The 16735-nt window shown below is 41.5% G+C and overlaps 1 protein-coding gene across 1 annotated transcript; it reads right to left on the minus strand.

Moving 5' to 3' along the window:
• Positions 1 to 13847: 13847 nt before the first annotated feature.
• Positions 13848 to 14655, minus strand: LOC120561890 (zinc finger BED domain-containing protein 4-like). The gene is made up of 2 exons (XM_039805219.1): positions 14534 to 14655; positions 13848 to 14388 (listed from the first exon to the last, which is right to left on the minus strand). Exons 1-2 carry the CDS (start codon positions 14635 to 14637, stop codon positions 13848 to 13850), a joined length of 645 nt encoding a protein of 214 aa, XP_039661153.1. The 5' UTR covers positions 14638 to 14655.
• Between the last annotated feature and the right edge of the window lie 2080 nt (positions 14656 to 16735).

Genomic DNA, 16735 nt, shown 5'->3' on the forward strand with positions numbered 1-16735 from the left:
ATACTAATTCTAGATCGAATTCCAGCATCATGGACTGTGACTTGACAGGCAAAAAACACAGACAGACAAATAAAACCTGTTTATGACCACAAGAACACAATAGACAGAGGCAGCAATAAAAACGGCTATAAATGCTCTGAATAAAATTGTTACTGTAAAGCTGCAGGTATAGTAAATCGGTTCTCTGTTCTCAGGCTGAGGGTAGTTATTATATATTCTAAACATGTATAGACTAATATTAACAGACTCTGTGGCTATGATGGAAAACTAATCATTTTCCCCCTAATATGCCAAGATGCAATTGAAAAGCAAAGTTGTATTATAAAAGCAATATAAGCAATACCTATATACATATATATGCCCACTGCATTAGGCTACTGCAGTCATGCAAAGATATTAATAATGCAGTAATGGTATTTGCACATTGCCCACATTTTACATTCCCAACAAATCAGCTCCAGTGACCACTCAATGAACACATAACCACTGAAGGTTTTGCAGATTCCCGTTGAAGGATTTCCACATGGATACACCAGAGTTTCCTCTCTCCAACCTCCTCTGGAGGTCTTGTTTCGCCTCACTCCTTATCTCCTCAGAGCGGCATTTAAGTGACTGGAACACACATGACTTATGGGTCACAGGCTGGAGGATGGAGGATGGAGGAGAGAAGATGTAAGGAGGCATAATTAGCTAAAAGAAAAAGGTTGAATTCAATCTGAAAAGACAAAAAAAAAACAATGTTAGGTCGTATTTCAATACTCTGACTTCCCTACCCTGTGGCTCTATGCCCTGAGCCCATTGGTTCCCACTGTAGAAGTAATCTTAAAAACGGTGTACAAATAGACTGTAAAGTTTCATTTCAAACATGTCCTTTTTTGCCAAATGTAACTCAACCAGGAGGAAAATAGTGCATTTATTGAGGACTATTTTCCAAGGCGTATTAATCAGGGCTTAATTTGAGCCGGAACACGCCGGAACATGTTCCGGCACCTCTGACGTTGGATCCGGAACCTTTTTTATTGGATCCGGCACTTCCTGTGTCACTATGAAAAATGTATTGACTAAATGAACAAAATAAATTACTGTTTGTGTAGTGTTCAATGTTGTTATCTGTCTTGTTAGTCTTTATTTCCCTTTGAAGTTCCACAAAAATCTTGTGTTTGCATTTTCGGTGAATTTTCAGGCTAAGAAGGAGGGGGGGGGGCACTTCACTTGAAGTGACACAAGCGCTTGTGCTGGTTGAGACTGCTGTTATAGCCTCATTTCACTCAGGGGAAAAATGTCAAAAAGACAACAAAGTTTGTTTAACTTTTTCAAATACGCTGGCATGGGGGTGACCTCTAGCTCACCCAGTAAGAGCATTTGTGGCTGAGTCCTGCAGTGGCCCGGGTTCGAATCCGACCTGTGGCCCTTTGCTGCGTGTCATCCCCCATCTCTCGCCCCCTTTTGTGTCTATCCACTGTCACTATAATAAAGGGAAAAGCCCCAAAAAATTATCGTAAAAAAAAAATACGCTGGCCAGTTGGATCCCAAACAAGCAATAAAACTGTGTTTTTTTTTTTTGGTTAATTTAATAGTCCGATGGATAATTGCTGCTTGTGAAAACGATTGTTGCAGTGTTTTTTATTTTGTATTTTTTTTTTACAATTGCACCGATGCAGTGCATGTTCTGAAATAAAAAAAAAAACATTGCCCTGATGTACACACAGCGTTGTTTAGGTTTTTTTAGTCAGAGAAGCTACGTAGGCAGTGTAATCTTTTTTTTTTTTTGGTCCGTTACCTCCAACCCCCGTTTTGAGTCGCCGGATCCACCCCCCCTCTGCGCTCCGGGACCTCCCACTTTACAAATTAAGCATTAGTATTAATTAATTACAGTGTGTGTGTTCATGGTGATGAAGGAACGTGTCACCTAGTGCAACAGTGTGGCACTCATTGATGTGTTTTTTTAATGGCACAGAGGAATACGATATATCAGGCTTTGGATACACACACAATACTTATTAGTAGGGTCAATATATTGTTGGTTTCGCGCTTTTGATGGGATTTGTTGACAATAGGAGACCTTTAAATAGCACCATCATTTCTGTGTATATTCTGTCTACAAAAATGTATAAAACATTAGATAAACGGAATGATAAAATAATGAAGTCACAATACAGAGCACGTTTTGTAACCATACTAAACAAAATCTTAAAGGTCCTGTATTCACCATTCAGAACATTATTTTAGCAGTAAGCAAATATTTGCTATTTGAATATATAGTGGCGTAATGGCTTTCTGAGCAGAAAATGATGTCACACTCCCTCTGTGTGTGTTGTAATCCGCGATTTTTGGGAGAAAAATGTGCTCTGGTTTATTGGCATTTCTTTAAACCAATCACAATCATCAACGGGCGGCACTAAGCACCAGGCAGAGCCACGGTGCCGCTGCAAAATAGCCTCGGGAAGGAACTTGTTTTGGTGGAATGTGCGTTGTTTTAGTCGTGCAACAGAAAACTCAGATTGGACAGATAGTCTAGCTAGCTGTCTGGATTTACCCTGCAGAGATCTGAGGAGCAGTTAACCATAGTTCTCAGAAATCCACCAAAGTTCCCGGAAGTGGAACGTCGTGGATATAGACCAATAGAGGCCTTACCATGGCAGAGGCTGCCAGATTAGTGAACCCACATCTGAAAAGATCTACTGTCAATTCGATCATGAGAACATTTCGCCAAGAAAGCCGGTAAGTCTGGAAAATATGCACTTTACAGTAAGATGAAAACTCATTCAATTGCATGTGTATTTATTCAAACCATATGGTACCTATAGATGTAATTGTAACCCATATAGAATATGCTGTCACTAAAGGGTTAACCAGTCGAGTGTCAAATTACATGATGCCAGTAGAGGGCGCGCTAGCGCTGTTTTTACGTTCGTCATTAGGAATTTTCCATTTGTAGCGAGTTGCATTAGAAGAAAGCTCTAGTTCATCTGGTGGAAATAAATCGAAAAAACATTAAGATATCTAGTCAATTCTAATCAGGAGTTGTGTGGATACGATTATTTTGTACTAGTAACCCAAGGACTGCATTGTGGGGGACGCTTTTCTGTTGTTCTTCACTGTGTTTTCCTGCTGAAACCTCCGGTGAGTTTCTGTTGTCTCAACATGCTCATTAGCTTACCATATTGCTAGCTAACATGATGTGATGCTATCAGTAAACACTATAAGGTTTTAAGATCTCATGCTATTGCTATTATAAAAAAACAAAACAATTGGAGTGACATGAGAGTGTTGTAAGATGTTTATATTGCACTTAGCGCAGAAAGTGTGAATTTAGTGTTTTACTGAACTGAGCATTCAGCTAAGTACTGTGTTATAAATGTGGTTCACTGACGTAAAATGATGAATGGGAAGATAGTGCATTTATTGTTGTTTAATAGTTTAAAAGCATATAGTTCATTATATATTATGATTTAAAAATGCATTAATCCTGTAAGGAACATAATTTATTTAGGAAAAGAAATGCTATTGTTCAATTTTGTATCATGTTTTGACTTTGCCAATGCAAACTATGGTCTCTAGTCAAACAGACTTGTATGGAGCATAGTCGTAGTGTGATTTGAACAGTTCTCTTATAACCGTAGCTAATAGGGTTAAGTGTGTAACTGGTTTATCGAGAAAAAAGTAAATAAGGTACCATATATGGAAAAAAAGATAGAAAGAATTATAACTGTGTTTTTTACCTATTCTGTACTGCTACGTACAGATAGGTTTTTATTCTTGATTTAGTTTGGTTCCAAACCACACCGAGTACGATGGCGAGCCTGTCCCAGTGAGTGATATTCCACAGAAGGAACGTTGGACGCAGTGTGGCCAGCTGTGTCGGATTCTCTTCTGCGGAGTGACTGAACTGATTCGTATCCAGATCTCGGATATTGGATTCCAGATAAGGAAACTTGAAGGTTTTTTTGGTTTACTACCCGGGTAGAGTGACTTTCTATTTTACCAAGGACTATTTATTTTGTTTTCCTAATTTTTTAAATGAAAGAGCTCTATTTTATTTTGGGGTATGTTCTAATGTAAGGTAAAATTCTGTGAATAGTGTGTTACACTGTGATTGTGTAATAAACCTGCCAGCTGTTCTGTTTAAAAAAAAAAGAAGTCTCCTTGTGAGTCTTGTCAATTACTGCTCAGAGCCTAGGTAATAGATATATAGCTATCATTCTAATTCCAGTTAGGTGCTACATAATGAATAATTATGATTGATTGATGGTATACTCATTTCTACCCTCAGGATTGAGAAGAGGCCCCCCACAGGTGGCGGTGAGCGCTTTCTGACTGACGATCGGGAGTTGGCGGTGGTAGTGATGGTGAAGGGTCGTAATGACATTAGACTAGGCAAGCCATTGTGTTCAGCAGCAATACCTTTGCCAATGTGGCCTCCATCAGCCTACCAACTATTGCCCGCGTTTTGAGAAGGCACCAGGTATCTATGAAACATATTTACCTGGTGCCTTTTGAGAGAAACAATGACCCGGTGAAACAATAACGGGCTGACTATGTTCAGGTACAGCACTATATACTGTGACTATCGCAACTGTTTCATCTAAATGCTAGTTGCTGTGATATTAGCCTCTTGTATTTGAAAATATTTACTGTAACATTTGTTTTAGAGGGTGATGGAGCTTGATGCTGCTGTGAACCATCACAAGTTTCTCTTTGTTGATGAAGCGGGCTTCAGCCTGGCCAAAACCGGACGCCGTGGGCGGAATATCATTGGCCAACAAGCAACCATTCAAGTGCATGAAGAGCGTGGGGGAAACATCTCCATGTGTGCGGTCATATCAGATGATGGGTTGGTAGGACGTAGGCCCCTTTTTGGGTCCTACCGCTGCTACTCTCATTGACTTCCTAAATATGATTGAGCCGGTGTGTCAGGGTGTCACCTATGTTATTGTGTGGGACAATGTTGCACAGGTGGTTCAGGAATGATTTCGGGCTCATCCCCATTTCCTGTCCCTGTATCTGCCCCCATACTCTCCTTTCTTCAACCCTATTGAGGAACTATTTTCATCATGGAGGTGAAAAGTCCACAACCACTATTCGCATCATCATGTGACCCTCCAGGCCATGGATGAAGCTTGTGATGACATTACTGCTGACCAAAGTCAGTCTTGGATTCGACATTCAAGAAGATTTTTCCCAAGTTGCGTGAACTATGAAAACATATGCTAAAATCCAGAAGACCGAATTGATACAGATCAGTGTAGTGTGTACTACAGAAAACTTTTACAGTACTCAAATTTTCTTTCAGCTCTGTGTTTTTTCAGTATTTGATTAGACAAAACCTTAATCTTGCACTAAGTAAAAGTTTTTCTTGCATCGATGATTGGGGAAGATGTCTTCATTGATCACACTTCTGATTATGGGATAGAATTATGGAAATAGTTTGTTGTTGAAATTGATGGGTAATGCTAGTTACATTTTTGCCTACTGTAATGTGAAAACAGTGAAGCAAACAGATCAGCTTGTAGTGAAAGATGTTTACAAGCCAAATGAAATGAGAATCAGTTGCTTTCAATGCAAGATTTAATGATTTACAAGTATGATGAGTTGGGAGTCTTGTACTGAGAGTTTAGAAACACTGCACCATACTATTGATAATAGTACCACAGCAAAAAAAAACAACCTAATATACATTGATGCACCTTGTGATTGTAAAGTTCTTACTTTGTTTAAAAAACTGTCATGCTGAATGATTTAAAATATGTATGTATGTGTTCAAGCATAACGCATCATCATTCCACAACACTATAGTTTCCATTTACTTTTTACACTATACAATCTCCCAAACTGCATGTTTTCTTGTACTGTGTGTGTGTGTGTGTGTGTGTGTGAGAGAGAAAGGTGTTTGCATCTCTGAAAGCCAGTTAAATGAAACGAGTGCTGCCGTGTTCTGTGTAATGTCCCATGGTCTCTATTAAATGGCCTGATAAGGAGGTTTGTAAAGCCACACTGTTGGTACATAACAAGATGCATTTTTAAAGAGCTGCAGTGTGTTTGAATGTGCTGCAGAAAATGTTGCTGTCACTTCCAATCCTGCATTATCTCATCCCACACTCCCACCGCACCTTACAGACAACGGTGCCAACCCGACTCTTTAATTATGGAGGCAGGTTAGTGTTTTAATGGGGAGTGTGTGCCTGTTTGTGTATGTGTCTACCTCTATAAGTGAATGTTTCAGTGTGTCTATGTGACAATGTGTGTTCTCCTCAGTAACCTAGAAGAATGGGAAACTTAGACCTCTGATCATTACGGGGGCTTTCACATCTGCCCCATTTAGGTTGGTTAAATGTTACAAGAGTTCATTTTCCCCCTTGGTGCGCTTTATTTGGGCAGGTATTCTATATTCACAGTCTTCCACGGGATGTCCTTCTTTTCGGCCAGAAGTCTGTTACCTTCCGCTTTCTTTGTGTTGGAATTTTAAACTCCGGTGGATTTATGAGGACTATGGTTAACTGCTCCTCAGATCTCTGCAGGGTAAATCCAGACAGCTAGCTAGACTATCTGTCCAATCTGAGTTTTCTGTTGAACGACTAACAACTTTTGAAGTTACACATGTTCCACTGAAACAAGTTCCTTCCGGAGGCTTTTTTGCAGCTGCGCCGTGCCTAGGGTTGGGTATCGTTTGGATTTTTACGATTCTGATGCCGAACCGGTACTTGTAAAACGATTCCAATTCCTAAAACCGATTCTTGAAAAACTGAAAAATGACATCAAAGAAAGGCTCTTTTATACGATCATTAAGTGGAACCGAAATGAGGAACCGAAATTTGCGTTCTAATCCGGTCCGATTCCTACCAGTTGCGTAGGAACCATTCCATAATGGAACCGGATTTCGGTACCCAACCCTAACCGTGCCTCCGTCCGGCGTTTAGTACCGCCCAAGATGATTGTGATTGTTTTAAAGAAATGCCTATCAACCACAGCACGTTTTTCTCCCATGCCGGAATGCTATGTGGACTAGCCAGACCTTCCTCCACAGTGCTGTGGCGGTAGGTCTGGCAATGCGAGACTAGGCAGTGTAATCAATCGCAATCTGATGCACACCAAAAGCGGACCAAACAAGCATACCGAAACCTGCTTGATGAGGTGGTCTCGGTACGCTTTCAAACCAACTCTGGATCAGTTTGTTTGAACCGCACCAACTACTGTATGTGTACTGTATGTAAGTCTGAGCTAAATGGCTCCTGTAGTCAAATGTGCTTAGTAATCTGCAATGCTGCAGAAAATGCAAACTGTGGCAGCAAACTGTTGCAATGTTTCCCTCACAGAAACAGACTGGGGTCAAGATCGACGTCACTCACATTTCCGAGACAGAGACGGGCTGAGCAGGGTGAAGTATCGGTGACAATGTCTGATTATTTAAATAAAATGAGCTGCTTTGACCGGAGATGGAAGAAATATTCACTAGTCCAGAACACAGGACCTTCTTCCTGTATTTAATTTCCTGCTCCCCTCCCAGACACATCTGACCGCTAAGCGGAGTGAACGTTCTTGCATGATTTGTAATGACGTATTTTGGTAAGTTTGGATTTTTCCAGGTGTGAAACGAAACAAAAGTTGCAAATCGGACATGCCGCACAGATAAGGAAGTCTTGGCACGCATGTCAGCTGGCTACACTAAATATTGGCCATTGGCCCCTGAGGCTAAATACCCATACTGTATCACGGTTGATCTCTGATTGCAAGATATTATCTCTAGGATATTACTGCAGTATATTTGCCCAGATACGATAAGTGATAGATAAGGAGTGCAAATTAATATAGAAAGTATTGAAATGCACTGTACAGACGATACTGTGCTCCTCTGTTTACAAAAAACAGATCCAAGTTCTCCTTTGTTCCACAGGCTATCAAACTGCTTAATATATCTAATAGTTAACAAAGGTCCTGTACGGTAATAAGGTCTTTATTTATTTATGTTATCGTTATCCAGCTGGTCTGGAACCATACTTAATCCATACAATCTCTCCCCACCCCTTCCATACAAGTGCCTTGGTTTATGAGTAATAATATCTACATGTTACAGTCTTCTTTTTGTCTTTCTCTTTGTTATTTGTTGGATGTTGTTAAAATGCCTTATGATGTGATTTCTGCTGCAACCTAATTTCCCCACGGGGACAATAAATTATTTCAAAAAATCAAAGTACAGACACATTCTGTGTTGTTAATTTTCATCACACCGTAGCATACAGCAGAGAGGGCTCAGACTCAGTACATTTTGGTCTAATGCAGTCTGTGCTAATGTTAGCCAACATTAAATCAATAAGCGATGGATTGTAATGGCTTGAATCTATTAACTGTGGCAGGCAACAACATACAAAAAAGTCCCCGGCTCGCTTCGTGCACTCTCCTTCACTCAATTTCGAAACTACGTGTGCAACCCTCCTCTTGCACGCACCACGGGATGCTCTGAGCTTGATTAATCAAGTATTAAATGGGAATTATTTAAGCTAATGGTCCATTAGTAGTAGCTTGATACACTGCTTACTCTCTCACCGTCTTTTGCTCTGTTCTTCTCTGTGATGGACAGGGGAGGAAACAGCAGAATTTAATTAAAACAGAGAAATAACAAAGGAACTCCAGGGAAGAGAAATAAAGGTTTACTATATAGAAAATGTATTTCCTCAAAACCATCGCTCACAATGAATATATTATTGGAATTAAATCAATACCAATTTCATTGACAAAAAAGAAAAAATTATATTGAACCACAGCATCTCAAGTGAGAGGGTATTGAAAGAGATTGTTCGGTTTCTCTAATTTAAACTTTAACTAACCGGGTCAACATTATTGTTTTGTCTGTTTAAACCATAGAATAAGGATTAAACAATTAGTAGTTGGTTGCTACAGGCAGACTCTCAGGGCTGCCTTCAGCAGCTAACTGGCTTTTTAGACAATGTACCATGGATGTGTTAAAGGGGTGATAAAATGATGATATAGGGTATTTCACACTGTTCCTTATGGTCTCCTAATAGGGTATGTAACATTGGTTGGGCTGAAAATGGCCCGGGTGCTGTTCTGCTCCCTAATGCAACCCTGTGAAATAGCCCTAGAAAGAAAGGAGAGGTTTTCTCCCTTATATGGTATGCTCATGAATATTTAGATGAGCTGCGCGCTGATTGGTTGCTTTACAACGAGCGAAACACACACACACACACAGCCCCTCCCTCTGTGCACACCGCGTCCCCATTGTCCGATATCTACTCGTTCTAAACACTTTTCTCTTGGCCAGTATTCTGTTGTACAGCCTGGAACACTGCACTTACAACCGTCGTTCATTTTCAATACCCTTGAAAAACGTCCATACTTTCTTCTTTCTAAAGTACACAGCGCAGCTCGCAGCTAAACTCATGTGTGAGATCTACGTGACCTACATTCAGAACACCAGCCACCGTTTGTTGAAATATGGTTATTCACCGTCTCCTCTATATTTATATAGGTGGGCAAACACCTTTTTGTCTCAATGCATGCATTGTCTTAGTCCGGCAGCCCCGCCACTAGCTTAGCTTAGCGTATTGAATGGAATGCTTTGTTGCCGTTAGCATGTCGTGAGCAAAAGTGACCCAACAACAACAAAAACAAAACCTAATTACTTCTTGTGGCCAACAATGAGTAAAAATAGCAATGCAGATTAAGACTAGACAATTTCCTAGGCAGATATTGACTTGGGACTATATTGGGTGGAAGTAGGCTACAGCCGAAGCACTGCTACTCGGGCACAGAGATATCGGCAGCCCGCGGAGCTCCACAACCGGCGCAAAGTCACCCTTTCTGGGTTACTGGACTACCAAATGCCACTGCCCTGACTGAGCTCCGGTCGTGGAGCTCCGCGGGCTGCCGATATCTCTGTGCCCAAGTAGCAGTGCTTCGGCTGTAGCCTACTTCCACCCAATATAGTAGTGTTGTGAATACGCAGGCCACAAGAAGAAATTAGGTTTTGTTTTTGTTGTGGTTGGGTCACTTTTACTCACGACATGCTAACGGCAACATAGGATTCCATTCATTACGCTAAGCTAGCAGCGGCGGCGCCGGACTAAGACAATGCATGCACTGAAACAAAAATGAGTTTTCCCACCTATATAAATATAGAGGAGACGGTGAATAACCCTATTTCAACAAACGGTGGCGTATTCCTTTAAGCGTTGTACTGTTAAAAGTTGCCGTGACAACAATGGCTTCTCTTTAAAGTGGTATCGACAGTTTTCTTGAATGGAATGCAGTTTCAATAAGGACGAGCTTTTCTGCAGCATGTGCAGACATTTCCCCAGCAGAGCTGACAGCCCATCAGCGAGAGAGTTTGTTTGAGTGCTGGCCCTCACAGAGGTAACATTAAGTAAAATGTTTCATGCTTCTTGCATTATTATTTAAGTAACCTAGTTACCTTCCTATTTAGAAAGAAATCGTGAACACTGATGATGGCTTCTAGCTGAAACGCCTTTGTGTTTTGCCCACATTAAATAAGAAGATATCTTATCTGTGAGTGACGTGAATGAATAGGTTAAAATCAACAGGTTTTTGTCTATATTGTTGCGTACAAAATTTTTTACTGAGCCTTGTTGGTTGAGCATGTTGTAGACAGTACTGCTATTGCCGTTGTAATGCAGTATGTTCGAAGGTAAAATTGGTGCTGTTCTTGTTCTTTTTGCTACTTCTACGTCTTTTTTAAAATGGTGCACTCACTTTTGTACTGGACCGTCCAAAATACTATTTCTGCCTACGCCACTGAAGTTTATACTTGTGCCCTGGTGTGTCTGCGTCATTCTAGCGTATCTCTTAAACAGCAGGTCCGACATGTGTGTATGCGTGGGGATTGTGTGGTAGAGCGAGTGAGAGAGTGACGAGGATTAGCTTCGGAGCAAGTACCAACTCTAAAGCCATGGTGGGAGTTGTCTTGCATTGCAAGACCTTCCTCCACAGCTCTGCGGAGGAGGGTCTGGCTAGTCCTCACAGCATTCCAGGATGGGAGAAAAACGTCCACTGGTTTATTGGCATTTCTTTAAACCAATCACAATCCTCTTGGGCGGAGCAAAGCACCGCACGGAGCCACGGTGCCTCTGCAAAATAGCCTCGGGAAGGAACTTGTTTTGGTGGAATGTGTGCGTTCAAAAGTTGTTTTAGTCGTGCAAAAGAAACTCAGATTGGACAGATAGTCTAGCTAGCTATCTGTATTTACCCTGCAGAGATGAGCAGTTAACCATAGTCCTCAGAAATCCACCAGAGTTTAGAACGCCATACCGGAAATGAAACCTCGTCGATATAGACTAATACACGCCAGCATAGTCCTGGCAAGAAGAAGAATAAACTGAAAACACCTGTGTGGGTGTCCAAGGCCATTAAATCAGGTAGCAGATAATCAGAGAAATGGACCACAGGTGTGAGGAGCAGCAGGTGTGTGGAGTTCGAGCTGATGAGCAGAATGTAGGTCAGCCACACCCAGCCTAAAACACACACTGACAGACAGCGGGGAAACAAACATACAGAAAGACAGAAAGGGAGAGGGAAAAACAGGAGAACAAGGGGAAATAGACAAAGTACTGCAGATCCTAACAACTTCACTGCCTACTGTAACTGCTACACATGTACTACTATTCATACTGTATATATCTTAGCATATTCATTACGCTGTCTATACTGTTAATACTGTTCACACTGCTAGAAAAATACAGTATATCCAGCATAGTCATATCTACCCCTTACTGTCTATTTATGTGCATTACTCTACTGCTTTTTTGCACTTTTGGTTAGATGCTAACCTGCTTTTCATTGCCTCAGTACGTTTAGTCTGTGCCATGGCAATAAAGTTGACTCTAATTTGATTTATTATGGGGTTGTGTGAACACCTGGTCGAATTGAAGTGAATGGGAAAAGCCTTCAAACTATCTCTTCATTTACAAAATGTGTAAAAAGAAAAGACAGGAAAGAAAATTGTTACATTTTTGTAATTAAATGTCGCCTCATGTGTGTCAGATTATGGCAGTTTTGTAATCATTGTTAAATTAAAAACATATTAGTGCTGTCAGTTAAACGCGTTATTAACGGCGTTAAAGGTCCAATATGTAATATTTGTACTGTAATAAATCCAAAAAAGACACCAATGCCTCATCAGATATTAAGGAAACATGTTAAACTGAAATACTATCTTTTCTGACAACAATGCTAATTTCAGTATTTTTCTTTTTGAAATTTACATTCCGTGACGGAATTTATGTTTATGTTTTGATCTGTGTGTTGTTATCAACGGCCCAGTTTGACAGCCAGGCTGGGTTGCCAGATATACCTGTAAAAACGTAAACCCAGCACGCTACAGCTGTAACGGTAGTACAGCCATGAAAGCAGCAAACAAACGAACAGGATCAACAGAGATAGATTCTACCCGACCTAAAAAAAAGAAAACAGCATTTTTCTAACAGTTGCGTGACCAGAGACGTAACAACCCCCTGGTAAATATTGGAGATGTATTTGAAAGATGGAGACAGCTTAGAGCCCAAAAGGACGCAGAATTGGCTTATTTCCTCCTGAACCGGTAAGCATTAGCTTCAGGCTAATTTATCACAGCTACTAGGGGCATTTTTTGTCATTTCAACATTTGTGTACTCACATTGAATTATATAGCTAGAGTACCGGAGTTGGTTACTTGCAAAAACAATTGAGACAGTAAAGTGATCCCGACTGGTCCTGGCTAACGCTGCCTTGCTAACCCTGCTTACTGCTAACGTTACCGGGGGACCAGGCAAGCCCATGGCTGTTTACAGCGTGTAGCCTCTTCAGCGGCTGGAGCCGACAACGGTGAGTTATTTTAAACCACGAGAGGGGGGCTGTAAATCGGAAAGAGAGGACTGTGAGTTTGCAGTGTGTTTAGCGATTGTTGCCGTAATTCTAAGCCAATGAAGTGTGTTCCGTCGGCAAGGTAGTGGTATATTTAGCGTTTCGTATTGTAATTCTAAGCCGAGGAAGTGTGCCTGACTGGCGTGTGGAGAGGACGGTGAGGTTGTTGTGTTTTTAGCGGTTCATACTGTAATTTTAAATAGAGGTGGCTCGATACCACTTTTTCATACCCGATACCGATACTCAACTTTGAGTATCTGCCGATACCGATACCAGTCCGATACAATCTTTATCCCTGTCTTAAATAACTAAGCGTTTAATAATAGATTTGTATGGATGCTCAAACTTTGAAAACAATATTTTACTTAGCTAGAGGAAAAAATACATTGCTCACAACATCACTCAGTTATGCAATATTGCTGCTTCTTTTTATTTTAACTTTTTCACAAAACATTTAGCAGCATTTCTGATTGTTCAGCATCATTCAAACATTGGAAGTAAAAAAAATTAAAGTGCAACTCTGTGCAAAGGTTTAAATCGGAATATTTAGAATAACTCAGTGTAGCATTTACCTCGATGGCATAGCAAAAACAATTGCAATGTAGACCATCACTTAAATAACAAACAAAAGAAAAATAATAGCATTTCTCACAAGTATAAAATGTACAGTGTAACACAGTATGGTAGACATGGCATATTAAGGCAATCACTCTGTTTCACCTGATATCAAGTTAGCTGCAGTGAAAACAATATATAAGGGTAGAAACATTTCTTTTGCATGTAACCTCTGGAGTTGAACTGTATGTAAAACATAAAACTAAACATTACAGTATGAAAACATTAATGCAATGTAAACTAAAATAGTTGGTTCAGGTTTTCCCCTGATAAGCCATACTTGCCTGAGCTTGAAAAACTGTCACAGAAACCACTGGCTCATATTTTTACAGTCCTTAAGTGACCTAGTTGTGTTACAGTCCTTAAGTGTGTTCACTTTTTAACATGATGGGCAAATTTTTCTTTAGAAAGATTAGCATGTCAGCCTTCTCAGCTGTCAGCCTGCTTCTCCGTTCATCAATGATAATGGAGGCTGTGCTGAAGAGCCTCTCGCTCTCCACACTTGTTGAAGGTGCACAGAGAAATTTAGTTGCTGTGACCGTCAGGGAGGGCAGTCTAGGTTGGTTAACTTTCCAGTACAGTAGTGGATTGTCCGATCGCAGAATAGTTGGCTCGCTGAGGTAGGTCTGCACTTCAATGCTTGCACTTGTGGTTGACTCAGGACCAGGTTCTACTGTGCTTTCCTCCAGGATTTCCTCAAAAACACTTCCAAGTCTGCTCTTGCTTGCAGCATCCACCCGTGGAGTCTTCTTTGCTGGCTCTGAGGCTGCTGATTCAGACGATGTCCCCTCTCGTGGCTCTGAGGCTTCTGATGTGGTCTTCCTCAACATTTCTTCCATCTTCCTTACTTCTGCCATTAATGCATCCTTTGTATGTTTTGAGGTTTCAGCATTTGTGAAGTACCTGTAGTGATGAATACAAATATGGCACATTTAGAATAAGCCTACCCTGAATATATAATTTAAAGGATGTTTGATCTCTCTCTCTCACACACACACACACACACACACACACACACACACACACACACACACACACACACACCTACCTGTCTTTATATCTTGGATCCAGGAGCGTTGCCACAGAGTATATTGGCTCAGATTCCACGTCTCTGAAACGTCTGTTCACAGCCTCAAGGAGGGTGCCTTTCATGTTCTTGATTCCCTCATCTGCCTCATTTTCTCGAAAGTAGATGCAGTTTTTAGGACACAGACAATGGGGATGACATCAGATGCACATGCAGATGCAGAGCTCACCTCCCTTGTCAACTCCTCAAAAGGGGCTAGAACTGCGACGATCTTTTCCAGTATCCCCCACTGTTTTGCAGACAATGTAGCTGGAAGGTCGTACTCCGCTGTATATGCACACAGGGCCCGTTTCTGCGCAATGAGGCTCTCTGCCATGTAATAGGTACTGTTCCACCTCGTTCGTACATCTTGTTGCAGGCGCTTGGTCGGCATATTCAGCTCCACCTGAATGTCCTCCAAGCGTGAATACGCAAGGGGCGAGTGCTTGAAGTGACCGACTATTTTTCTGCAGATAGCCAGTACATCACTTACACTACGTTGTGATAGCAGCCCCTCGTTCACAATAAGTTGTAGGGTGTGTGCGAAGCATCCCAAGCTAGCCACTCCAAGACGATCCATTGCTTTTACCACGTTACTGGCATTGTCTCTCAAAATGACATGGACTTTGCTCTTCTCAATTTTCCATGCATTTAGCATCTCTTCTGTTGTTGTAGCTATGGAATCTCCTGTATGTGAGCCACGGAACTGCTTAGCCTGCAGCACTGCTTTTTGCAAAGCAAAACTCGAGTCTATCCACTGTGCGGTCAGACTTAGTAATGACATTGGGCACACGTCTGAGCTCCAGATGTCCGTTGTGAAACTAATCACAGCAACGTTTTCCAAGCATTTCAAAATGAATTCACTTACTTGTTTGTACTTATTGGGGATAGCTGTTTCGGAGATGAAATGCCGGTTCGGCAACATGTAGCGAGGCTCCAAATGTTCCATTAAACGTCGAAACCCCACATTTTCTACCACAGAAAGTGGCTGGTCATCCAGCACAATGAATTCAGTGACTTTATCCGTTATCAGCTTTGCTTTGTTGCTGCCTGGAGGGAGTTTCTCGAGCTTCTGAATTGTTTCAATCAGTGTTGGTTGTTGCGGCGCACTTTTTTTCTTGGCACTCGTTGCCTGTATAAATTCGGAATACTCTTTTCCGTGATGCTTCTTTAAGTGTTTAATCAAGTTCGTGGTGTTGAAGTTTCCAACGCTGCTGCCACCCCTCGAAACACTCGCTTTGCATAAATTGCACTCAGCTGTTTTGCTTTTTTCCCCAGTGAGCTTGAAATAATTCCATACAGCTGACATGATGTTGACAGGTCTCACTGGTTTTGCTTTGCTAATTGCTAGCTCCCTGCCATCCATGCATCAGGCACGTGACACATGCTGCTCATCTGTTTGGTTACTTGTCATAACCTATGGTCATAACACGTCTTTTTACGGCATGTCGCTCAACGTTTAGTTTAGGCAAATGGATCGGATTATACTCCCCCCTCACCTCAGATATCCGATCCATTAATTTTGGCCAGTATCGGACCGATACCGATACTGAGTATCGGATCGGCGCATCTCTAATTTTAAACCGAAAAAGTGTGTCTGTCAGTTGGTTACAGAGCCCCGAATGAGCACGGGCTTTTATGACTGTCAATATAGCCAGAATCTAACGTTAGCTACGCTGTGCTGTGAAGTAATGTCTGGCTATGTGAGACTAGCATCTAACGTTAGCTACTCTGCTGTGCTGTGGAGTAATGTCTGGCTATGTGAGAAAAGCATCTAGCAACATTGTTGTGAATGCTGCGGTCTCAGCCTGGCAACCTCCGTGAACTTCGAGTCTGGGCAGGAGGGGGCGGGGGAAACGACTCTCCAGTATTTTGAATTTGTACTGCAGTAACTATTTTAACCGCTAGCTGCCAGTATTACACACAATATTACATATTGCACCTTTAACGCAAACCCATTTTAACGGTGTACATTTATTTATCGCGAGATTAACGTTCTTTTTGGCCTAGCAAACTTTGTAGTTTTTTTTCACAGGCTGTTGCAACAACACCACCACACCGGATCTAGCTAGACCGGAAACAAAACAACAGGCACGCCGCACACACTTGTTTGGGCTTGCGAGCCAGCCAAAGACGTTTTGTTACGTTTTGAGTGGATGGCGAGCGCGAGACGCCGAAATGGAT

This window comes from Perca fluviatilis, chromosome 7, assembly GCF_010015445.1.
Source record: "Perca fluviatilis chromosome 7, GENO_Pfluv_1.0, whole genome shotgun sequence".
NCBI lineage: Eukaryota > Metazoa > Chordata > Actinopteri > Perciformes > Percidae > Perca > Perca fluviatilis.

Excerpts from the sequence above, each read along its gene's own strand:
- LOC120561890 (XM_039805219.1), bottom strand. The coding sequence starts at position 14,637 with ATGAAAGGCACCCTCCTTGAGGCTGTGAACAGACGTTTCAGAGACGTG. Across the intron at positions 14,389-14,533 it reads GATCCAAGATATAAAGACAG|GTACTTCACAAATGCTGAAA; the intron begins GTAGGTGTGTGT and ends TCATCACTACAG.